Source organism: Stegodyphus dumicola, chromosome 3 (assembly GCF_044657685.1).
Source record: "Stegodyphus dumicola isolate Sdum_Otavi_A_Nest chromosome 3, ASM4465768v1".
In the NCBI taxonomy this organism is placed as follows: domain Eukaryota; kingdom Metazoa; phylum Arthropoda; class Arachnida; order Araneae; family Eresidae; genus Stegodyphus; species Stegodyphus dumicola.
The window spans coordinates 29132862-29159270 of NC_140770.1; the positions used below are offsets into that span (position 1 = coordinate 29132862).

Here is a 26409-nt window from a genome sequence, read left to right on the forward strand (position 1 = left end):
CAATCATTATTGCCTATCTTTCATCCACATACATTCACAATTTCTATTGTTTCTAGCCCTCCCTCACCCTTACAATGAAGATATAAACTTGATAAAAATTTCGCCTAAAAAGTTCTAAGAGTTAAGTTTGAGAACATTAATGTAACTATTTGTCAGGTTTAAATATGAGTAAATTAGGGAGCCAAGTTTTAGCTACTGATTACTTTGTTTATATTTTTATAGTTTTTTGTAGATTTAGTTTTTTAAAAACACAAGAAAAAAATCCAAATCTGTCTCAGTATTGCAGATATATTACATACATTTTGATATAATAAGTGATGTGTAAGAATTTATACACAATACAGAAAACAGGAGCCATAAGAGCTACTAATTTTTTAAACTTCATTTCTAAAGTTAATTCCAATTAATGCAATAAAATATATCATGATATTCTAAACACTAAAAAAATTACCAATGCCTACATTCAAACTGTATTGAATATTTGTACGAAACTATAACTACTATCAAATTAAATATGAGTATTTAATCACTATGAGACGCATAAGCGTCACTGGCTGGCTCAAAAATTATATGAAACATACTGCAAATTAGAAGTGTGTATGGGAGAAGGGATATTATCAGTGATATTTAAAAATAAATGTCTATATTTATATTAAATAAACATCTACATAACTTTTTTTTTTTTTTACTTTTTCAGCCTTTTGTTTCTTTTCACTTTTACAATAAAATTGATGCTATTAAAAAATCAGTTCACACAGTAATTCAAAAAATCGTACTCCAGTGTTGATCCATACAATACTTCATAAACTTGGAGCATTAAGGAGATGCAAAAGAATTTTGCAATGTTTATGAGCAAGCAATATTGTACATTCTTAAATAGGTGTTTGCCTTCATTATGAAAGATTTTATATGAAACAACTTTTCCATAATTTATAATAAATTCTATTTAAATAATTTTGTCATTCACATGTTACATGAGATAACACTTGCTTGCAGTTTATAATAAATTTAATATATTTATATAATTTTATTTCTATTTCCATAGAGCAGTGGTCTTCAAATTTTCTCAACTCAGAGAATCCTTAGAACTATAAGATATTTTTTAAAGAACTCTATCTCACTCTCAGGAAAATATAATTTAGAATAATATTTAAAATAGATTATATCATAGGCACTTTATGTAAAGCCAAAGAAAAAATTGCATTTTTTATTAAAACAGTTTAACATAAAATTAATGTAATTTATTTATTAATAGTACATATGCTGCAGATGCCACATACCCTTGCATTATATTTAGTGATAGGGGTGTACATGCATTATTTTACATAAACTGCCGAAGTCTAGTTCCAGTGATGTTAGCTGCAGTCGCATTCCATATCCTGCATTTAATTTGTTAATACAGTACAAAGTCCGAAATCCAGACTCGTCCGGACTTAAGCGATTCCAGATTTGGGATTTTTCCGGATAATAGATCAGCAGTTGAAATCTAGTAAAATGGCATGTAGAAGTTAAATTAAAAATATGAAATCGTGATTTTTGAAATAATGAAGTATTTATGATCTAAAGGGTATCAAAATTTACAAAAGAAAGTTTAATATTTATTTTTTTACCTTATTAAACATTTCTTTCAATGTAAGTTGTTTAAGTTGCTTCATTTTTTGCGCTAATACTTTCTCTTTAATTCTGTAGACAGACATAATCTCTTGTTCAGTTACACTGTTGAAGTCCTGTAACTGTTGTTTCGAGAATTCCGACTAATTTGTCAATTGAAATTTTCTCGTTTTCAGCAACTTTTCTGTTTTCTGGATCTAAAACCATAATACAGATTTCACCATTCATTAACTGACTGATGATTGAGAAGCATTGTCATCACAATGAAAAACCTCTTTTATATCATCTTCATTTATTATCGCTTCTCCACATTTTTTTACAAAATCTGTTAACTAGAAAATTTCACCTTTGTTTTGCGATATTGAAATAAATGAAAATTAGCGGCTATCATCATCAAATTTAGCTATCCTTCACTATACATATTTGGCTATGCATCATGAGCTTGATGACTAACGACAAGTTGTTCCATTAAATTTTATCTTGCTTCTATTGTGCACTGAGACAATTAAGCCTGAATTGTATTAGTTTAGGCATACTGTTAAAAATTTAATAATAAGTATAATAAATATATTTGGTAAAAGTATATTTTATGATACTCTTAAGTGAAACTTGGCGATTTTTGGTCGTACATGGATACCGAGTTTGTGCAATTCTTATTATTTTGGCTCGCATAATGGCGATTTTTGCACCAAAAATTGCCGCTACACAAAGCCAAAATAACAAGACAAAGAATTGCACAAACTCGGTATCCATGTACACATCGACCTATTTTCACTTGAAAAAAAACCACCGAATTGCACAAAAATGGCATTGCACACTCCCTTTATCCATGTACCTGTCGACTCCAATTCTACAATACAGGCAAACAAAAAATACATAGTCTCAATAAATTACATTTTAAACCAAACAATAAAATAACATAAAAAAAAAGAAAAACATACATTTAAGCACAACAAAAAGCAAATATGCACTTACCCTATTTAGAAGTTTCTTCATCTTTAGTCTGTGGCACACAAAATTACTCAACAAAACTTCCTAAAATTATCTGAACTCGAATCCGTATATTGGCATCGCCACATCTGAACCTTTCATCCTACAAACCCATTCAAATTCATCTGAATGGTTTTTACATTCGACTAGAAGTATATCCTTCCTACATACAGGACACTTATAATAACTACTAAGTAAACTTTCATTTACACACCAGTCAATTAATGCTCTTTTTCCCTTTCATTCCAAATTGTACAGGAACTTCAAATTAATCTTACTAATTTCAAGCATTCTACCGTCTAAAGAATAAAACCAACACACACCACAAAAGCGCTTACACAACATCCCACGATTCAAAATTTCCCAGAATCATGCCCCTGATTATGTCACAATAGGCTTTCCATAACATTCAACTACTCAGGCTACCATAAATGAAACAACAACTTGGCGATAAATGAAACAACAACTTCGCCATAATGCAAGGGGTACATTATAGTCTGCTCTAACCATATATTTATTACACTTATGTCTATTTCTTGCACATGCTTAAGGCTTATTAGAGTTCTGAATAAATAAATTCCTTAAGCCTTATAGAGGGCCGGCGCTAGGTATCTTACCGCCTGATGCAGTCTCTGTGGGTCCTAAATTCTGCGACTCGTTGCATCCAAATGAGCCCCAGCACTGGTTCTGGGTTTATGTGAATAACAAATCAGTTATTCCTAATTCAAATAGCCCTAAATGTAATCTTTGGGTTTAAGAGTATCATCATCAAAATCTATTTTTAGCATATGGAAAGAAATTTTTGGTAAATATTTCCTCGTCAACATTTTTCAGTGCATTTAACTTAAATCTGTAATCATCGGCAAGCATAATGTCAACATAAAAGGTTACCATACTCCTTTATTATTCAATTACTAACATAAAAAAATTGTATGGGCATCGCTACATGAGTCATTACTCAAGTTGTCATGTTTTGATAAACATGTGGTGATGAAAGTAAAGTATAATAAATAATAATTTGCCAGGTTGGCGTCAGATCAACAATGTATCTATGTGGAATGTTTCGGTTTAAGATGTGTGCCAAAGCAGATATGTAGCAATGGAGCCTAATTATTGATCATAAAAATTTATATTAAAATAATTGTTTATTCAATAACAAAGTATTTTATTTAGTCTCAAAGTGAAATTAAGAATCGGGGCTCACCAGATGTTTTATTATGTGCGGAGGCGGGTGATTAAATGTGATGCGTAAAGCCTATGAGAAAAACATTGTTGGTGGTTTTGAGGTCCGGATTTTAGATCATTCCGGATAACGGGCGTCCGGATTTCGGACTTTGCACTGTAATATATTTTATTGCTCGAGACACTGAAGGCCGTAGCCCACTAGGGCTGTTGCGACACTAATTTTTTTTTTTTTTTTTTTTTTTTTATTACTACATACATTGAGAAAGCATTTTCACTTAATTACAATGTTCCAAAAGAAATTAAAATATTTACAGCTGTACAGGAAACATTTTCCCACACCCATTGACTGAACAATTGAAAACAACAGAGCTATTCTCTCACTTATATCACTGCTGATATTGCGTTACAGATATCGACAGTCCATGCATAAAGCCTTCTGATTCATTTTCAGAGGCAACTATATCTATCTTCATATTTTTTAGTTAACAAACACTAGTCAATTAGTCGAGTGCTTCATAATTTTCTTTTTGAATTTTCATTTTGACTAACAGAACCCCAGGGTTTGACTCGTGGAACCAGGGCTTCTGCGGAATACAGTTTGAAGACCATTACCTAGGTCAAATAATTTGCAATAAATATTGATGACGCTATATATTTGATAAATTATCACTTGTGCTCATTTAACACAAAAGTCATTATAAATTTCACCTATGACTACAACATGTGTTAAATTTGTCTCAGATGCAAAAAGGTGTTCAACAAATTATTTATTCATATAAACAAGACACTCAACAAATGTGGTAGAGGGGGAAAAGCCCATATTAATCATGTTAAAAAAACTCTGTGGTTAAATTGATAGTTCTCCTTTTAAGTAGGAAAATTTTTATCTTACTCTTTAAATAGATGTAACAGAATAGTTAGCTTTTGCTTATTAAGTTGCATAACTGTGAAATATGTAATTCATTTAATTTAGAACATGTTTACTAAGAAACAACTTTTTCAAAACTGCTCTCAGAAATAGAGTGACATATTAATAATCTGAAAAATTTTTTAAATACATCATGTAAATTCTGACAGACTATGATATCAGTTTGTTTACAAGCTTTACTTTTCATCCAATTCCAAACTGCAAAAGGTAATTAATTAAGCAAAATTCATAAATTCCCCTCTTTGTAGAGTATCTCTACAATATTTCTGAATGCAAAGAAATCACATTTCTTTCTTAAGAAATAACTTACCTTCAATTTTTGAGAGACTGCTTGAAGAATGCACTCCACAACAGTTGTTGTTTTTCCAGTACCAGGAGGTCCATGTAGAATAGCAACTTCTTTCTGAGAAAGAGCAAATTTCACAGCTTCTTTCTGAGTGTCATTTAGGGTGTCGTTTTTGAAAACAATATCTGAAAGATTCACTTTATCATTACCAAAATAAAATGTTTATTAGTTGAAAAGAGGTTATGTATCTACTAAACTAGATAAACTGGAAAATTTTTTAACTGAATCCCGATCATATACCAATGCATATATTAAATATTAAAAAGAAAATTCTCTTTATCATTTGTACTACTAATATAAGAAAATAATAATAATAAACTTTATTCCACCCCCCCCCAAAAAAACACTATCAAACTATAATTAAAATTTCCAATTTTTAGTACAGAAGGGCTATTAATTTTGTTTTGGCATTTTGCATTGGTTCATTATTAAAGTCTGAATTACTTTTCAAATTGTTGCCACCAAAAAGCCCTGTATGATACTCAAAGAAATTACCATGTTTGCTGCCATATAAGAGTACTGTCCTATAAGACACATCCCCCTTTTTATACACATTTTTAAAGAATAAAACTTTATTACTGAGCATTATAATTCAGCCAAGTTCTTATCATTTTCTCAGTTGGAGGAGACCTGAAATGCCTCTCTGCAGCCCTGTTTCCATGTTCTTTAGCATATGCACTCACACGTAGCTTATATTCTATATTATAGCAATCCCGACATTATTTTTGAGCCATAACTTGTCAGCGAATTTAAGAAAACTGAACAATAGATATTTCACACACTTAAAAGTTATTCGAAAAACTTGGGAAGTTTAAATGAACTCAGTTGTGATCGTACATGACAGCGCATGCACATTCACTGACCTCTACGTAACTGTAATATTCCCACACTCCGCAAGGAAACAAGAAAAAAACACACAACTCCGAATAGAAAAAATGTCCAGAAATGAATATTAAAAAACTGAGTATCAACATATAAGACACACCCAGCTTTTTAGACCTATTTTCAAAGATAAAAAAGTTCGTCTTATACAGCAACAAATATGGTAAATTATAATGAAGAGTCTGCATGAATGTTTGCATGTTTCTCGCATTGTGAAAAAACAAAGGTACCTAGAGACATCAGATTTTGAATAACGTAGTCCTCTTTTCTAATATGAGCATCTGGAAGCCCAAATCAGGAATCTATTTTAATATCTATTCCATAGTTTATAAAACTTTAATGAATTTTTTATTGACAAACTTAACGATTTCGAAGTGTTCCATGAACATTAATATTATGTGCATTTTCAAGCATGGATACTTTATTCACGAAGTTTCTTTACATTTCTTATTGGTATTATGTTGGTAGTGTAGCAATGCAAATGTGTTACAATGCCTAATGGTATTTGTGTCGAATGAATGTTTGTATCAATTTTCAAATCCCATTTTGAATTCCCTGTAAAAAAAAAAAAAAAAAAAAAAACTTTGGGGAACCTGAAAGCTTTTAGATTTTTTTATATTTATTTATTTTAAAATTTATTATTGTGTTTTTAATTTCAAGTTTAATACACATAGCCTGCAACACAGCTTACATGCTCAACAGTTGGCGACCAATTAGTACCTGTATCAAAAAAGCAGATCCTATCACTGGAGTGAATACAAAAGTACGCTTTCCATTGGCAGTAGTATAATATTCCACGTACATGGTAACCATAAAAGAAGGTCCCAGTTTTAATAGTATATTATAATGGTTTAATTTAGATTATTTATAACAAATCATACATCAAATTGAAGGTAAACTAACCTATTTTTTCTTACAAATGTTCAATAAGTGAACCTTTAGTTAAATGATACACATCCAAACTATAGTCCAATTCCTTCTTCACTCTGGTTAGTAAGTCCGAAGTAATGGAAGCAATAGCCTCTTCAGTTCTGTGTCTCAATTCTGGCAAATCATTAGATAGCAGTGGGACCTAGATATGATCTTTTGTAAAGCCTGAAAGGGAAAAAAATCGCATGGTGTTAAATTAGCTGAACCTGGAAACTAGTAAAAAAGAGCTCTGTCGTTTCGACCATTACAACCAATCTAACAATCAGGGACTTCGACATTTGGACATTCTCATACAGAGAGATTCCATTGGGGAAGGGCTTCATCTTGTTGCCAAATAAAGTTTACAAGTTCACCCTCATCTAATTGGGGAAAGAGCCATTCTTGTAAGGTATCCAGATAAGCCACTCTTCTTATAGTCTTTAGCGAAACAAAATGATCCATACACTTGACACCAGGACACAGCACAAAAACATTAAATTTTGGGGAATCTCTCTGGTGTCTACAAGTTCATGAGGCTGTTCTAACCCCCCAGTATGAACATTATGGAATACCTTCCCACTCAGATGAAAAGTTGATACATCACAGAATACTATATGATCAAGAAAATTGTCTTCCTGCTCAAACACATCACTTTTGCAAGTGATGTGTTGTACACTTGCAAAAGTGTGGTGTACATTTTAACTTTGCAGTTAAAATGTACACCACAGGCATTTGGCTTTAAAGCACTTACTATCTGTAACCAGTATGAATGCTCAAGTAAATGTTTTCTTAAATCCTTCCAAACTGTCATCTTTGGCAACTGGAGTTCAAGACTTGATTTCCGAATAGGTTTCGAATAGATTTCTTATGACTACGAAGGTAAGATGCTCAGACATGGTCCACACCTTTTACAAACACTTTTGGTCATCCCGTGCCTAGTCAAACACATCCAGTCATTTCAAATTGCCTATACCATCGGTTTTTGCCATATGGGGGATCACAGTTAAACTTTAAATGAAAAACATACAGAACTGAAATTACAAATTCATGCTTAGCAAACTGCAGGACACAAAACGCTTTATGCTTAGGAGTCGCTATTTTGCTTACATGGCATTGCAAGCAATAAAACAACAAAGCAGTAACTTGTGCATGCACTTATCTAAAACTGTTTCAGTTATTCTTTAATTGTGCCCTTGAACCAACCCACTATAATGTTTAGACTTGATACTATTAAAATCTAATTCTTGGGATGTACTGGGCACATACTGGGACTACTAAAATTTATACAGGCATTCTATAACTACAGACTCACTTAACTCCCAAAGTTACTTATCGCCTTCAAGAACACTCAGGCAACTGTACTGCTGTACTTATCAACCTTATTTACAGATGGTGTCACAAGACAGCAGCAGAAAAGCAATCTACCACTTTGATGGCCACAGATGGGATGATGATACACAGCTTTAGACACCCAAAGGAAAGGAAAAATGAAATCATACATATCATGCCCCAAAATGCAATAAAACAATTAAGCATGCTCAAGCATTGGGTGACAGTTAATCTTTGAAACAATCAACAGGGTTCTTAACTGTGCTCACAACCTGGGCTTAATCATAACAGTTAGTCATGTTCTCTAATACTGCATAAAAAGTGCTGCCTGGGGGTCTGAGCAGCAGCTTGATGACTGATCAGTACTTTGACCATGAAATAGATCTAAATTCTATGCACCAGACCTCCATCTGATTCTCAAGGTCATTTACAACTCTGAAGGATACTGAGATATTGACACCATACTTCCAAACTTTACTAACAGATGATACCACAAGACAGGTGCAGCAAAACCACAAATTCATTGCTATTTTTATTGCTATCAGTTGCATTTATTTATCAGCTCAATATATCAGTAGCCACAAAATTAAAAAAATAGTATTTATTTTCAAATACAATAAACAAAATTACACAAGCTCTTGTCCCACTGTTGCACCAAGCAGTGAATACCTTATTCGTAGAAAGAATTTGGCTAAGATTGAAACCAGTTTTAAACTGTGTCCATAACTGATGTCCAAGTGTTGATCAAAGAAAAATAGAACAGTGGTCATAATTAGACATTTTTGTATGACTGTCATGAAAACTGTGTGTAAAGGAAGTGCGGGAGCTAAGAAAGAATACCCTTATTGCAGAATAAATTTGTCCTAGGTAATCAGGCTTAACCATGTGATATGTGCTGGCGGCCAGCCAAGAGTGTCATCCAGCAGGCAACTATTTGTCATTTTATCCACATCAGTATTATGTTTGCAACTAAAGAATCAGTATTATGTTTGCAACTAAAGAAGTGATGTTATTAATTTTTTAGTAGTAGAAGGTGCTGTGACTGGCAAATAAAAACAGTGTACGGAGAACACTCACTGTCACTGCCTCGTGTGCAAGACTGGCACAAGTGTTTCCATGAAAGACGGGCATTTTTGAAAGATGATTCGTGACCTGGTCAGTCACCTCGTCATCATGGACACTTTGTGATGAAGTTGACCAGATCTTCCATACAAACAGATGCTATACAATGAAGAACATCAGCAAAAAGGTGGGTGTGAGTTTCGGTTCTGTTCATGACATCATTACAGAGAAACAGCATTTACAGGAAACTGAGTGCACACTGGGTTCCACACAATCTCACAGACAATCAGAGGTGGCTTTGCATGGATTGACGTTGCAGCACCTTCTCCAGTATTGTGCTGAGGACAATTTCTTGGACATAGCTGTCGCAGGTGATGAATCCTGGTGCCATCACTACCAACCAGAAAGCAAATGACAAAACCAACAGTGAAAACATCCCAGCTTTCCCCCCCCTGCCAAAGAAGTTCAGAATGATTGAAAGTAATAACAAAACTCATGCTTTTTTCCCTCTCACTTCCCACAGGGTTCATAGTCATATTTTAGTTAAAAAAATAAGCACCTATAAGCACTTTTCAAGCACATTTTAAGAAAAAAAATAAGCACCTGTCTAATTACATTATACACAACTGCATAACCTTAAAAATTAGACTTGTAATTTAAAATATGAGAAATGCAGTATTTATTAAGAGAGAATAAGCATTACCTCAACCATGGAAAATAATTACTTTTTTTTTTTTAAATTTTAAATAACAGTTCAATTTACAGAACTAGTTTACAATGAGAGAAAAAAAAACTATGCAGAAGTAAACTATATTACAAAATTTAATGATGAAATTTCAGTTCAAAATAGAGAAAATTAATAATAATAAGGTATTCGCTTGGAACCTAATAATAAATACAATTTATTTTTCCACTCATATTGATATTTAAATCTAAATTCTGAACATTTTCTAAATTTTCATTGTATATCAGTTTTCCCTTAACAGATATTGCAAACAAAGTAATTTAAGTAAAAAAGAGGAACATTTCTGAAATCAGAAGACAGAAATTTGCTTCATGCAGTCATCCTTTAACAGTAAAAGCTTAACTAACTCGCATACTTGGAAATTGGCGCATATTCGGACAGCCGAGCGTAACTTGAAAAAGAGGAGCAGAGGGGGGAGGGTAGACTGAAGCTGCTCTTTAGATTTTTCCGCTAAATAAATGCTTTTGATATTTCGATATGTGCATCATACAAAAATAACCAATGGAACTGAAAAATATTCTGCTTAGCAAGCACAGTAAAACTCTTTTAAGTGTTCATAAACAAATCTCGGAGAGAACATCAAAATTAATTATCTCTGCAAAATATCGCAAACGATGCGTGTGTCGTAATTCTTCCCTACGTGATATTACGGAATCGGAATCAACAGCTGCTGGTATTGGGAGAATAAAGAACTGAACAACTGCGGTGTTTCTCATTCTAATTTTCAACAGACGGTGTTAAATTTCCGGAATAGAATCATTCTTTGCTTGGTAGACCGCAGAACTTTTAGTACTATTCAATCCAGATTGGAAAGTGATCAAAAAAAAAAAAAGTCCGTTTCTTGTTTTGCAACGAACTGTAACAGTTCCAATATTCGAGATTTTGCGAAGAAAGATGAGAACCTCCCAATCTTCATACTGTATAACGTATTGGCCAAAAAAATGAAATTATTTTGACTATTCGATTATTTTCCCTTTATTTAAGCCATTCCGAATATTATTCCTTAGAAAGCTAATCTGTGTTAAAACACAACCATTTTTGGAAGTTTACTATACTTCAGCAGTTACTACAACTATGTTATTATAAACATTCATACATATGCTCATAATATAAGCATAATAATCATAATAAACACGAATATGAACTGACCAAGTGGAACAAGAATGCAAATTATTAAGATCTTGATAGAAATTCAAATGTGTGTAGTATTTGGGTGGGATGAAAAGAATGCCGAATGTACCAGAATTTTCTACTGCTTTCGCAATTCTTTGACCGATAGAACGACGGGCACCTGTCTGTACTCTTCGTGCACACCAAAGGTAATGTTAATGCAGAGAAAGGGGGAAAAGCTATTTCCGGGAGTATGATTCACCATCTGACATTTCATATTAGGAAGAAAAGTTGTTTATTTAGTTTCGGCTTTGGTACGGGGAAAAATAGTGCATTCATTAAAAAAAAAAGCACTAAAAGCAAAAAATAAGCACTAAAAACAAAAAAATAAGGGCTTTAAAGAAAAAGTAAGCACTTATAAGGGCCTTTATATTTTATTTTCAAATATAAGGACTTATAAGCACTTATAAGGACCGTTACGAACCCTGTCCCATTGAGTTCCTGGCCCCGGCCCCAGGTCAAACAATCAATGTTGCTCAGTACTGCACTACCTTGGAACATTTACGTGTGGAAATCAAAGCCAAGCTGCGTCTTCTGGAATGCTTTTGCTCCCTGACAATGCATGATCACATATGGTCACCCACAGATTGAACATGCTTGCATGCTTTCAGTATAGTGTGCTCGAATACTCACCATACATATCTGACCTTTCACATCTTTGGTTTTCTACAAAATGCATTGCGAAGTTGACGTTTTCACTTGGACAGTGAAATCATGGACACAGTTCAAAACAAGTCTCAATCTCAGCCAAATTCTTTCTACAAACAAGCTATTCACTGTTTTGCACAAAAGTGGGACAAGTGCTTATGTGATTTTGGTGATTACATTTTAAAACAAACTATATCTTTTCATTTAGCTACTCTTCCGTTTTCATTTGATCTAGCCTTATATGTATGCATGTGGATTTTTATTTAAACTTTCATAAAGCTGTTGAGCTGTTGTCAATAATTTTTGCTGCAATCAATTCCATTTATTTCTCAGCTCAATATATGTACTCAGAAAAAAAAAAAAAAAAAAAGTTTCATATTTTAAATTACGTCTGAAGAAGGCTTTTTTTTTTTTTTTTTTTTTTTAAACCATTTTCTGTGTTACCTTTATTTATTAAATATCACGTTCTTTGCACTTAAACCATAAAATTCAGTTCAGTAGCAATGTCTCAAAATAATTTTAAAATGAGCATATCTTTAGAATTTCCAATACACAGTTCTGCGCGGTGGAGATAAAAAGGTCCCCCCCCCATAGAGTGTTGCCATTGCTCGCTTTTAAATCGTTGAGTTTGTTAATCAAAAATTCGTTAGTTTTATGAAATATGAAATCAATAATAAAACAAATTCCAAATTTCAAATTTGAGCTTTCAGATGCCCATGTTCGCAGTAGGATTACGTCATTCAAAATTGGATGGCTCTAGGTACCGTAGTTTTATCATAATGCGAGAAAAATACACGCACTTATGCAGATTGTTCATTATTTAATTTTTAAAAAATAATGCAGGACTCTAACATTTGGTGACAACAATTTGATAAGTGATATGTCATTTATAGTAATTCGTCGCAAAACGAAAACAATAGTCCTTCAGGGACAAAGCCCCTTTGGACTAAAAACGTGGGGAGGCGACAGTTCCATATGTCCCATTCTATTGGGCTGAATGACGAAATTCAATTTGTTTTTTCATGTCTCGAAAGAGCAACTTAGGATATGTATTAGATTTATATATAACATTGCTCTAATGTAGGTATTTTGACACAAAATCGGATTTTTTCTGAAATTACATGCCAATTTTATTTTCATACTTCGATTCTACGATTCAAATTATGCGAAACTGCCAATTTTTGTAAAAAATCGCACAAATGGTTTTAAAAAAAATTAGCTCTCAAAATTTTAGTTCCTCAATGTTAATTGAATTCGGTATAGATTTATTAATCTCTTTTTTTAATTAAACTTATTTGATTCTTAATTTCACATTTTGGAAATTTTGGTTTATTCCAAATAAAATTCACCTATTTGTATTATTTATTTTTGAATAATTTTTATAAATTTTCCGAAAAAAATTCTGAATTATAATCTATAAAATTTTTACCATCATCTTAAAGTAGATGTATTTCTAAGCATGCTGCAAAAAATTAAAGTTTTTTATTCAAAATTTCCGAAGATAATACATGAATTTATATCTTGACGCGTGTTGAAATTTGGCATATTTGTTGAAAGTGATAATAACATCAAATGTGGTTTAGGCACTTTGTTAAATTATTTGAAAGTAGGAACGATGTGATTTTTTTTTCCGATCATGCACAATGTAAAAAGAGAAAGTAAGATAGGCTGTAATATAATTAAGAAGTTAGCCAAGTCAGTTATTCTTGGCGCAAACTGGAAAAAAAAAAAAAAAAAAAAAAAAAAAAGAACCAAAATAATTTTTTAAAATTTCTCTGTAAATTTTGCACCAAATTTTACAAAATTTAATATTTCGATTTGAGTTGCAAAATCGAAAAATGGAAAAAAATTGGCATGTCATTTCAGAAAAAGTCCGATTTTGTGTCAAAATACCTATATTAGAACAATGCAATATATAAATCTAATACCCCCTTTCGATACATGAAAAACACAATTTAGATTTTGTCAATCGGCCCAATACAACAGGAGATATAGAACTGTACCCCTTTTTTTTTCCGCAGTGTACATATATGTTTATTTAAAATTTCATTAAGCCATAATCAACAACTGATGGTTATGATATTTCATCAATATAAGATTAAGGTATCTTATCTTCAAAGTTTAGAAATGTTATTAACATGATCAAAAGTTATTGAGGATGTTGCTAGTATTTGATAATAGAGGAAGTTAATAAATGAGCACAAGTGTAATAAAACACAGATCAAAAAAGAAAAAAATTAGAAATATAAAAACATTAAAATCTGAAAGGTTTCAGATTTTAAATTACATCCAAAGGAACTTTTTTTTTTAAACATTTTGTGTGTTACCTTTATTTATTAAATATCTTTGCACTTTCACAAAATAATTTTAAAATGAGCATATCTTTAGAATTTCCGATACACAGTCTCATGCATTAGAGATAAAAATGATTTTTCTTTACAACACTGCCATTGCTCGTTTTGAAATCCTTGAGCTTCTTAAACAAACATTCATTACAGTTTTATAAAATATGAATTCGATAATAAAACAAATTCCAAATTTCAAATTTGGGCTTCCAGATGCACATATTTGTAGGAATATTATGGTATTTAAAATTCAGTGGCTCTAGGTTATCTTTTATCACAATATGAGAAACATACATACATTTATGCAGATTCTTCATTATTTAATATTTTATCATAATACAGGGCGATAATATTTGGTGGCAACAATTTGAAAAGTAAAACAATGCTTGTAGTGAATCAATGCAAAATTCCAAAATGAAATTAATAGTTCTTCTGGACAAATTGCCTCTTTGGACTAAAAAGAAAAGAAGTAATAGGGGGGAAAAAATTAACAAAATTGTTAACAGAAAAGAAAAATTTTCAACCATATAAAGGAATGAACAGTTTACTTTTGAGTTGGTTGGAATATGCTTATTATAAACAAATCATAAAATATCAATACAGTACAAATCATAAAATATCAATACAGTACAAATCATAAAATATCAATACAGTACAAAGTCCAAACATCCATTATCGGGAATGATCTAAAATCTGGACCTCAAAACCACCAAAAACGTTATTTTTTACACACGCGCATTTGATCCCCCCTTCTGCGCATAATAAAACATCTGGAGAGTTCCAATTCTTAATTTCACTTCGACACTAAATAAAATACCTAGTTATTGAAGAAACAATCATTTTAGTATAAATTTTTACGATCAATAATTAGGCTCCATATCTGCGTATCTGCTTCAGCACACATCTGAAATCGAAACATTCCACATAGATACATCGTTGATCTGATGCCAACCTAGCAAATCATTATTTGTTATAATTTCCTTTAATAACTCATGTAGCGATGCCTATACAATTTTTTATGTTAGTAATTGAATAATAAAGGAGTATGGTAACCTTTTATGTTGACATTACGCTTGGCAGATTTAAGTTAAATGTGCTAAAAATGTTGACAAAGAAAAATTTACCAAAAATTTCTTTCCATGTGCTAAAAATAGATTTTGTTGATGATACTCATAGACCCAAAGATTACATTTTGGGCTATTTGAATTAAGAATAACTAATTTGTTTTTCACATAAACCCAGAACCAGTGCCAGGGCTCATGTTGCCACACCAAGTCGCAGAATTTTGGACCCACAGAAACTGCATCACGTGGTAAGATATCTAGCGCCGGCTCTCAATAAGGCTTCAGTATATGTGGGAATTTATTTATTCAGAAAATAATACAATTCAGGTTTAATTGTCTCAGTGCACGATAGAAGCAAGATAAATTTAAAGAAACAATTTGTTAGTTGCCAAGCTCATAATGCATAGCCAAATACAATTATTCCACGAGTCCTGGAAATTAAAAGCTGGAATTTGTATATTTAGTTAAGGATAGCTGAATTTGATGACGACAGCCGCTAATTTAAAGGTTTTCGGATATCGCAAAACAAAAGTGAAATTTTCCAATTAACGGATTTTGTAAAAAAATGTAGAAAAGCGGTAATAAATGAAGATGATATAAAAGAAGTTCTTATAACATGAATATGGAAAATCTGCAATCTGGTCTAGATAAAGAAAATACCACTACCAATAGTGAAGAAAGTGACAGAGAAGTTACTGAAAACAAGAAAATTTCGATTGACAAATTAATCGGAATTCTTGAAACTGCAATTGCAGGACTTCAGCAATGTAACTAAACAAGAGATTATCTCTGTCTACAGAATTAAAGAGAAAGTATTATCACAAAAAAACAAAGTAACTTAAAACAACTTACATTGAAAGAAATGTTTAATAAGGTAAAAAAATAAATATTAAACTTTCTTTTGTAAATTTTGATACCCTTTAGATCATAAATACTTCATTATTTCAAAAATCATGATTTCATATTTTTAATTTAACTTTTACATGCCATTTTACTAGATTTCAACTGCTGATCTATTATCCGGAAAACTCCCAAATTTGGAATCGCTAAAGTCTCAACGAGTCCAGATTTCGGACTTTGTACTGTATCATATATTTACTATAAAGAGAGTATTTATCAATATTGATGACGAGATTTTAAAAAATTCTTAGACAAATACAGCTCAATATGTGAAAGGCACGGAATAATTATGATCTTTATGAAGACCAATCTATTTGAAAATATGAGCAGTTGGAGGTTTGATTATATTCTGCAATTTTTAAAATACTATGAATAACTTCAAATTCTTTCATTAAATAAAAATAATTTCCAGAATCACTCCTTTCCTAAGATTATTTAACTATTATTTACTACTGATGATTTTATCATTCTTACCATTAAATGTTGATGAATCACATACTGATGGACTAGCCTGACCAAAGAGAACATTTACTAGATGAGATTCTCTTCCTTTATTTTCTAACGTCTTCAGTGCTCTAAAGGCAAAATACATACTACTTAATAAATAATAGATGATAATAAATAGAAATATATAATTATCAATAAAAATTATATTTTAAAATCAAATATTTTATTCTGACCTGTCTCAATTAAATGGAATACTCAAATTAATTTAGAAGTCCAGATAAAATATTTAAAATCTTGCAAACTTGTTGTTGATAGCAGACAGCACTACAATGTTATCATGGTTAATGTTATCATTTGGATAATGCTATCGAAATGGCGAAGCCCCACCCAACTGTATACAGTCAAAAGTCGTTAATCCGGACTCGCCGGGACTTCGGCGATTCCGGATTATCGATTTTTCCGGATTATAGATCATCAGTTTAAATCTGGTAAGATGGCATGCAGAAATTACAAAATTAAAAATATGAAACCGTAATTTATGAAATAAAGAACAATTATGATCTAAAAGGTATCAAAATTTAGAAAAAAAAAAAAAAAAGCTTAATATTTATTTGTTTACTTTATTAAACATTTCTTTCAATGTAAGTTGTGTAAGTTGCTTCGTTTTATGAGATAATACTTTCTCTTTAATTCTATTAACAGACATAATTTCTTGTTCAGTTACAAAGTTCCGCTATTTAAGTCCCGTAATTGCTGTGCCGATTGTCAATCGAAATTTTTTCGTTTTCACTAACCTCTCTGTCACCTTCTTCATGTCTTTATCCACTTTTTGATGCAATTCCACTTTTTGTTTGATGGACATCGGAACATACTTTCGTTTTGTAGATCCTTTGGGAGCTCCAGTATCGGAAATTCTATTTGTCATAATCGAAATTTCAAGTTTACTTTTATAAAATTGCTCCTACAGTCTGCAAAAAATAATAAGCCGGAAATAATTCGAAGATTAAGGAACAACGCAATCATCAACATTAACTGAAATAGATAATTTTAGCATATACCGTCTGTTATACATAAAACGCGCACGCGAAAACGTATTCTGCGCTTGCGCACACACATATGCGCAGTCATAAAGGTCTTACGCGCACTCGTAAACGCCTATGCGCATGTGTCAACGTGGCGCATGCGCAGGAAGGTTTTAGCTTTGAAGTCCGGATTATAGATCATTCCGGGTTATGGGTGTCCGAATTAACGACTTTTGACTGTATAAAAATATGGAAAATACCTCGCTTATTGTGATAAAAAAGTTGGTTACTGTTATCAAAATATTATAAGATGAATTTTTTAAATGAAATAATGTCACCAAATAAAAGATAAATTTACCAAATAAGTTCAAAATAGAGCAAACGACAGAGCTATGTAAACAAGTTGCCAAGCATCTTGATTTTGATTTAAGACAACATTTAATTATTGGAATAATACCTCATAAAATATAATAAGTGATGAAGAAAGATAAAAAATAAGAACTATTTTTATCAAACTTTTAACAAACAATAAAATAAAAGAAGATGAAGAACTAAAATGTCTCAAACTGGCATGAATTGTGAGAATTTAACATTTCACAGAAAAGATGACAGAAGATACATGCCCTTTTGCTTTCTGAAACAAATCCAATAGACAAACTTTCTGAAGAAGATGATGAAGCCAGTGAATTTCTTACAAATGTTGAGATGAGGGGTGCTCTATGAGTATTAAGATTAGGCGTAAGCATTGGTCAAATAATTTTCAGAAGCCTTATGAACAGTTCTAAAAATGAACTTTTGTGTAAGAATTCCAGACAGTCAACTATTAATCACTTTTGAGTTAAGACATTTAGCACTTCCGCAGCTGAAGAAGAAGGTTTTATATTTAAACCTTCGAAAGTAGCTTACTGCTTTAACTTCTCTAATAATGATAATGACTTTTTATCAAATTAAAATGTAATCAAAGTGAATATTTATGTGTTTCTAGTTATATATATAGTATTAAATTTGTTAAATTCCACTGATATCTTGAAAAATATTTTTTCATCACTTAATGTTATCAAAATAGTCATGGATAAAGGTGATTCCATTAAATAGCATCTATTGCATTTTGTAACCTATTATGTTGTTATTGTGACTAATATCGCCTGTCTGATACCAGAGCAAGCTCACGAAATTCATCATGGCAGGGAGGCAAGATTGTGCCATTTATTGGCAAGAGCCTTGGGCATCATACAGACAGTAGGTGGTATATAGCTGAAGCCAGAGAATTGTTATAGTTCTCTGTTCTGCCCCCAATTTTGAAGGACAGCACTCTGGCGGTACAGGGCCGAGGGTCTTCCATCCCTCTTGCGCTACAACCAACCTCTCGAGAGGAATGTTGGCTTAACTGATATTTAGAGTGCCCTCATGCCATGCAGTCACTATGCACTTACAAACATCCATGCCTTCTCCAAGATTCAAACCCAGATCCTTTGGTATAGCAGTCAGAGTCTCTAACCATTATCTCAGTTGGGTGGCAAATGTACATAACTAAAATTATCTATATGTTGTTGTTACTAATCCTCCTGATCTGAACTTAAGCCAGGTCAGATCCACTAATTACTTTTATCATGGCCAAGAAATAATTGGTATTGTCTGTCATTAGCAAGGCCTTGGGTGCTTTGTAAGTGACAGTAGACATTGCCAAGCTCCATCCCAATTTTGATAAAAATGTTCTGGGAAACAGATTCAAGGGTCTTCTACCTTTTTCTCCAAAATCTCTCAAGGAGTCTTTTTACTCAATAGTATTTTAAATTATTCTATGTCACAAAAACTATATATTTACAAACATGTCTTTTTCCGAGAGTTGAACCCATGCCCAGTGCTACAACAGCTAGCACTCCTAACCACCATACTGATCAGCACACTTAGAAAATAAGTTAATGTATAAATACTTTGAAAAATATGAGTTAAATAAATTGTTAAGTTTTAAATAAACTTAACAATAATGTTAACTTTAACTGTTAGTTTTAAATTAAATAAAAATTATTCAAGAAGCAAAAATTGTTAATTTGTTATACCATTATGCTATGCATTGACAAAATTCAAAATACAGTCAAAAGTCGTTAATTCGGACACCCATAATCCAGAATGATCTATAATCCGGACCTCAAAGCTAAAAACTTTCTGCGCATGCGCCGCGTTGACACATGCACATAGGCGTTTACGCATGTGCGTAAGACCTCTTATGACTGCGCATTTGTGTGTGCGCAAGCGCAGAATACGTTTTCGCATGCGCGTTTTATGTATAACGAACGGTATAAGGTAAAATTATCTAATCAGTTAATGTTGATGATTGCGTTGTTCCTTAATTTTCGAATTGGATCTGGCTTATTATTTTTTGCAGACTGAAAGAGCAATACTATAAAAGTAAACTTGAACTTTCGATTATGTCAAATAGAATTTCCGAATCTGGAGCTTCCAAAAGATCGTACAAAACGAAAGTATGTTTCGATGTCCATCAAACAAAAAGTGGAATTGCTGCAAAAAATGGATAAAGACATGAAGAACGTGACAGAGAGGTTAGTGAAAACGAAAAAATTTCGATTGACAAGTTAGTCGGTATTCTCGGCACAGCATTTAACGGGACTTGAACAGCGGAACTTTGTAACTGAACAAAAAACTATGTCTGTTTATAGAATTAAAGAGAAAGTATTATCACATAAAATGAAGCAACTTAAACAACTTACATTGAAAGAAATGTTTAATAAAGTAAACAAATAAATATTAAGCTTTTTTTTGTAAATTTTGATACCCTTTAGATCATAATTGTTCTTTATTTCATAAATTACGGTTTCATATTTTTAATTTTAGAATTTCTGCATGCCATCTTACGCGATTTAAACTGATTATCTATAATCCGGAAAAATCGATAATCCGGAATCGCCGAAGTCCCGACGAGTCCGGATTAATGACTTTTGACTGTATTAAAAAAAGGAAAAAATACTTACATAAGATTTACTGTGGGGAAAAAAAAAGAAAGGAGGGGGGACAGTTTTGTATCTCCTCTTTTACAGGGCGGATTGACAAAATTCAACTTGCGTTTTTCATATCCCGAAAGCACAACTTAGGATATGTATCAGATTTATACATAGCATTCACCACAGAATTGCACAAATCTGGTATAAGCATATAAATTTTGATCCATAAAATTCCATCATTTACAAAACACATCTTCATAAATTGTGAATTTTTATAACCTCTGTTTTTTGACTGTTAAGGTGCGTTCAGACGTGGGCGTAAAGCGCATAGAGGCATAGTCATAAGGGCACAACTGCGAGAACGAGGCGTAAGTCGTGGCCAATGAGAGAAGCTAAATTTGCGCATGCGTGGAATGTCTACAACTTTCCCGCGCTATTCTCCCGCTCGATTGATTTCCCGCATTCGTTCTGCTTGTTTTTTTCATTGTGTCATGGCTTTTTCAGCTCGCGACAAAGCTTTACTGGCTCAACAGAATGATCTTTTATCTGCTCTTCTCATTAGCCAAGAGGCAACGAAAGATGGTAAAAAACGAAAAAGAACGAAATGGTCGAGAGATATTTTTTTGAAAGATTTATAAGAAAGGATAACTAACAGATAGCCTGTACATAATATATTTCCATTTTTCAGGTATGAAAGCAGTTAAGCTAAAAACAGTACTTATCATACATTATTATTATTATTATTTAAATTTTCAATCAAAAGGAACATGTTTCTATAACAGTGAAACATGTGTGCTTAGCACTCCTTATTCACTGTCCCTTTCGATCACTATAGTAGTTCGCTGCACTACCAGTATTAATTATCTAGTACTAGTATCCCACAACTGGTCATAATGACCAGCAACTACAACTAGTATAATACCAGGAAACGTTCACCCAACAATGTATTTTATGCTCAATCATTAAATACATTTTGCTGTGTTGCCAGCTGTTTGTATACACTTATTTCTAATAATTTGCATGTATAAACCGCACCCCTGAATTTAATTTCAACATATGCTGTCATTTCTATTTACGACCAAATCTCAAAAGTAATTTCACATTGACAAATTTTAAGTACCCAAGTCTTCAAATACATCAAAATTATAAACATTCATACCTTATCCAGGAATTTCTACCAGAGAAATAGCATGAATTTAATGATCAAAATTCCATTCAAATGATAGTAATAAAGAGTGGATAACAATAATAAATACTATTCATTAAATTATAGCCCATGTTACGAATTATGTGGGCTATTCAGTTTCATTAAAAGTAAATTCCTTTCATGGAGAACGTAATTAAAAAACAGAACAGAACTTCAACAGGAGACAAAACTGTCTAGGCTCTTGACTGTTTTAAGGATATTTCACTACATTTTTTCCTTCTTGGAATTCATAAGAGCATTTTCTCAAAAGATTAATCTTTTATTACTTATACAAAGCTTACACCATTGAATTGACTATTGTGACTATTCTTAAATAAGTGAAAATAATTTTTCTTTTTTCTTTAAAGTAATATTTTTACTGTTAAAAAGAAACAGCAGATTCTTGATATTCACTTGATGTTTTAGTAAAATTAATTCATGAAGTTTGTTTGGAAAGAAAATCAGCATTTGAAGCAAATAGCAATACAACATTTCCAGCTTTTTCAATAAATTTATTCTTAAATACAAAAATAATTAAACAGGAAAAAAATTATAGTAATATTTTTTAAAAAAAATTATAGACAGAAAGAAATTAATAATAATAATTTCCACAGAAAAAATAAAATTTTTGCAATCATGCATTTTTTAAAGAATTTTCACAATAAAATGAAAATCATCTACAGGATCATACACAGCTTGCATAATCCTGAGCTTAACTTTCGCTTTACGAGTTTCATCCATATATTTCAATATAAATTGAAAAACTCATTAAAAAATGCATTAAAAACTCATTAAAAATGCATGTCATCATCGTAGATTTCTTGCGAGATCAACTCTTTATTTCGTTCGGATACGATTACAACTCATTATTCCGTTCGGATACGATTACAACTCATTCGGATACGATGTGTTCCATATTAAAAAAAACTTCGCCTTCGATGTGACAGCGAAATTGTCTAAAGAAAGTCACTTCATTTTAGCTTCGCTCCGATTGGTCGATGCTTATCCCAAACGCGGCGTAAAGTTAAAAACTTTGAACCCTATGCCACGAGCCCTAAACCAGATTCTGTGACGTAGCAGTGACTGGTTGCCTTGGCAACGGAGCTCGGCTTTAACCCCTTATGCCCTTTACGCCCTCGTCTGAACGGGGCCTTAGTCAAAATACCATTCTTCTGAAGAAATGTAATGCTGTCTTTTCCATCAGCCAACAAACTCCACAGTCTCGTTAAAATTCCTTCCAAGAACAAAAAATATACAATCCTTGAGTTTGTTAATCAAAAATTCGTTAAAGTTTTACAAAATATGAAATCGATCATAAAACAAATTCCAAATTTCAAACTTGACCTTTCAGATGCCCATATTCGCAGTAGGATTACGTCATTCAAAATTGGATGGCTCTAGGTACTGTAGTTTTAACACAATGCGAGAAACATACCATACATTTATGCAGATTCTTCATTATTTAATTTCTTCAACTATAATACAGAGCGATAGTACTTAGTGGCACCGATTTGAAAAGTGATACGCCATTTATAGGGTTCCGATACAAAATCACAAAACAAAAACAATAGTCCTTCATGGACAAAGCTCCTTTTGACAAAAAAAAAAAAAAAAAAAAAAAGAACAACCAATTTATTCTTATTCTGGGTCACCTGTAAAAACAAAAGAAATAAAGAAAAACTAATCGTATCAAATTTTCACAAAAGTTAGCCATTTCTTCTCCATTAACAAGTAAGTACCAAATTCACTGACATATATGCACACACACACACACACAAAAAAAAAAAAAAAAAAAAAATAATAATAATAATAATAATAAATAAATAAAATAAAATAAAATAAAAACTAATGACTGTTAAACTTGAAGTTGGAAATATGGTTTTTGATGGAAATTGGCACTCATCTGCTGTGAACACGCATATATCTAGGTTGCCACATAAAATAGATTTGGGTGACATATCCCATTGCCTTGTGAATAATTTTCAGGGGATTGTATATGATCAGAATGTATGCATCATTTTCCCAAAAAACAGGTGTTTTAATTTGTATTCAAATACAAAATGGCCATGAAATAAAGAGACTGTAATAATAAAGAAATACTGTTATGTGTGACCGTGGCTAGGACTGCAGTCGGTTTGCAACATACATTCATGATTTACTGATAATCGTTGTGCGGTTTAAATAACAAGGGTCATAATAAAAGTGAGTAAGTGACAAATATTATTTATAAATATATTCAGGCAAAAGCAAACAAAATCATTAAAATGAAAAAATAAGAAAGCAAACACTTACCTCTTTAAACGCTTATATGTGACATCATTAGCTAATTTTATGATTGTATAATGGACATCACTCTCCAAATCCGATGAATCAGAATTTTTTTCAAAAGCTACAGTTAAAAAAGAATCATTTACACGAGTAACAACTCCCGAGACTATAATTTCAAGTCTTCCATCTGAATTTACTTTTCCTACACCAACAATATCACCTAAAGGAAACAACTAACATTAAAAAGGGATATAATTTAGTCAGGTATATAAATGAATGCCATAAAATACATTTCAATCAACTAAATGAACATTAAAAGTCTTTTTAAATATACTATCACAAAATATAGTAGATCCAGCTAAAAAGATGCGACTTACACAAGTTGCAACATTTAACTCATTTGCATCAAGAAGACGAATTCACTGATCCTCATTTCAAAGAGATATTACCAGAACTCATTACAGCAGGAATAATAGTATTACTCAGAACTGAATATATACAAAAACACTTAAAAATTAAATGAAATGATAGAGTGATGATGTACTATTTTTTTAAATTTTAATATGAAACTTTAGAAAATATGTGTCCACAGTACTTATACTATTAATCCTTTCCCTGGAAATCTTAGTATATTCGACTGATTGTTTTGGACCAATGGTTACATACTTCTAAGAATTTCCAGCAACCTTTCATGTTTTGTTTTCTTCAAAAAAGTTATCAAGTCTAATTTGCATTAGTTTTCTTTGACAGAATAACAGAGCTTCAAATGTGAAAATCTGTCTCCAAGAAAGCATTATTTTACAATACGATATTGTACCAACTGAAAAACAGTAGAACAGTAGCCATAATATGCTGCTATATAAGTACTCCATGTTAACAGAGAAAAAGCCAAAATTTGCCAAAAAATAACAAACAGTTACCAACTTAGGCATTATAATACAAATTAGTTATTACAACCATATGACAAAGCTAAATTTATAGTTGGACGCACATAAAAAGAAATTGGTTGCATTTCACTTTGTGCTGGTATCTGTGTTGGATGCAATTTCTATTTTATTAAAAATGAGAAAATTTCACATAGAACTTTATTGAAAACTATATACTGGTATCTGTGTTAAACGCAATTTCTATTTCATTAAAAATAAGAAAACTTTCACATGGAATTTTATTGAAAACTAAAATATTTTTATTCTGATTGCACAGTGGCAGGCACACAAACTATCGGCGGGCACCATTCTGCCCAAGGGCATAGGATTGGGAACTCCTGCATTAGATTATTGATAAATTATTGATTGTCAATAATCTTTCCTTCTGATATGATTTGTAATTATATTCTACTTTTTGATACTCTTAGTAAATTCTATCTCATCAGTAATAAAATACAATTGCTATCCTAACTACAACAAAACGTTTTTGCTGGCATGTAAAATCTATCGCCAATCAGTGTCATCAACAGCTGTAAAACTGCAAGCATAAAGTGCTCTGATTGGTTAAACATGTCCCTTTAAAGATATCATTTGATAAGGGTCAGAATTGGTAAAAGATGGGTTCTCGAGGCAGATTCTTGGATATTGCCAAAACGCTGATACTTCCCAAAGCATGATCTCAAGAATCTGGAAGCACTTTTTAAAATGAGAACAGTTAGTTGTCCTATTGATTAAGGTCCTGATAGAATAACTATAACATTGCAGACCATTATTTGTCACTTTACCTCTTGACTTTTACTGTCCATTTTTTGAGACTTTCTTTTTTTTGCGGCACCCCTTACCTTTGCAATAATGATACACAAAATTATTTTTTTTACTATGAACTTTGCTCCTTTAGAAACTATGCTTTAGAACAGATCTTCAGGTGTGAACTATCACCTCATACAAGGCAGTGTAAATAAATTTGGTAATTGCAGATATTTTAGCAAATCTGAAAAACTGTGGATATACAATGAACAAAAAAGCTTCAAAACCAATTCTAATCACACATATCGTCAAGTTTAAGCTAATGAAAGAGAACTTCTGACAACTTGGCAACTGCAACTGATCAGCAGCTTTTCCCATCACTCGCAAAAGTAAGTGCAAGTATGATTCCTTACCTTCTCCAGCAGCAGTTAAATAATATTCCCACTTAATTGCATGCCCTCCATGTCATCCAGACAAGTTCATTGAAAAAAGTGAGGATGGTCATAATGTTTTGGCTCATCAGTGTATATGCACTTTTTGAATATCAGAAAGGGAGGAAGGAAATGATTTTCCAGCAATAGTGAAAGATGTGCACAGGGAAAAATAAGTTGAGAACCACTCAGTGTGTCATCTGTTTGTTAAAATGTTCTGTCCAGAAATAATCATATCTATTATCTGTTTCTTTTATTGGGAAAAGTGGGAATATTTTTGCTTTCTATTTTTTTACTTATGTCATTTG

General features: G+C 32.0%; 1 protein-coding gene across 4 annotated transcripts in view; it reads right to left on the reverse strand.

Moving 5' to 3' along the window:
• Window positions 1–26409, reverse strand: part of LOC118193016 (DNA-binding protein SMUBP-2-like) — a 49529-nt gene that overhangs the window by 19017 nt on the left and 4103 nt on the right. For all 4 annotated transcript variants that reach the window (XM_035364049.2, XM_085812685.1, XM_035364050.2 and 1 more), the window contains exons 3-5: window positions 24022–24217; window positions 16589–16689; window positions 5025–5185 (exon numbers count right to left, since the gene is read on the reverse strand). In XM_035364049.2, coding sequence (XP_035219940.2) covers window positions 5025–5185; window positions 16589–16689; window positions 24022–24217 — 458 coding nt within the window. The remainder of the gene's footprint in view (window positions 1–5024; window positions 5186–16588; window positions 16690–24021; window positions 24218–26409) is intronic.